Here is an 809-nt window from a genome sequence, read left to right on the forward strand (position 1 = left end):
ACAAGAGTTGCCTCTTCTTCATTTAAAATGTCGTTTACCATCTCTGTTTTCCAAGTCTTAGTATCCCCATTAATGAGTTCCTTGACCTTTGCTTCAGCTGCTAGTACAGTTATGGGAGTTTGAATCCTGAAAGTAGACAGTTTTTATATCCACTTGTCTCTCCTTATGTTGATACTCTCCCCATCACCTATTCTCCACACCAACCCTTCCTTTAACAACTCCAAAGAATCTCATAAACTCCTCCAAATAACTGATGGCCTATGACCCAGCTTTGAAACCAAAATTTCAGAATGCCTAAAGTATTTATCCTTCAAGACCTTTGCAGCCAAGGAGTGAGGATTTGTCAACATTCTCCAACATTGCTTTGCTAATAGAGCCTTGTTGAAACTTACAAGTTCTCTAAAGCCCAGTCCTCCACTAGCTTTTACAACCCCCATTTTTTCCCAGCTCCTCCATTGAATTTTATTATTTTCCTTTTTGAAACCCCACCAGAATTTAGCCATTTGAGCAGCTATCTCCTTGCATAATTTCTTTGGAAGCTGGAAGACTGTCAAATATGTTGGGATGGCTTGAATTACAGCCTTTAACAGCACCTCCTTACTCGAGGGTGATAGAAATTGATTTTTCCAATTACTAATCTTCTCCCACACTCGATCCTTAATGACTCTAAAAGAGTTGTATTTTGATCTACCAACCATACTTGGCAAACCCAAGTATTTTTCACAATTATTATGTTGTCTTGCCCCCATCTCTTTCATCATTTTTTCTCTCATAGAAACATGGACTTTGGGACTGAAGAAGATTGTAGT

General features: G+C 38.7%; 1 protein-coding gene across 1 annotated transcript; it reads right to left on the minus strand.

The window, feature by feature from the left end:
• Positions 1-230: 230 nt before the first annotated feature.
• LOC118347528 (uncharacterized mitochondrial protein AtMg00310-like) lies at positions 231-698 on the minus strand. Its single transcript, XM_035687256.1, has one exon. The coding sequence runs from the start codon at positions 696-698 to the stop codon at positions 231-233; it is 468 nt and encodes a 155-aa protein (XP_035543149.1).
• Positions 699-809: the final 111 nt, after the last annotated feature.

Source organism: Juglans regia, unplaced genomic scaffold (assembly GCF_001411555.2).
Source record: "Juglans regia cultivar Chandler unplaced genomic scaffold, Walnut 2.0 Scaffold_919, whole genome shotgun sequence".
NCBI lineage: Eukaryota > Viridiplantae > Streptophyta > Magnoliopsida > Fagales > Juglandaceae > Juglans > Juglans regia.

Coding starts and splice junctions, on each gene's coding strand:
- LOC118347528 (XM_035687256.1), bottom strand. CDS start 698: ATGGTTGGTAGATCAAAATACAACTCTTTTAGAGTCATTAAGGATCGA.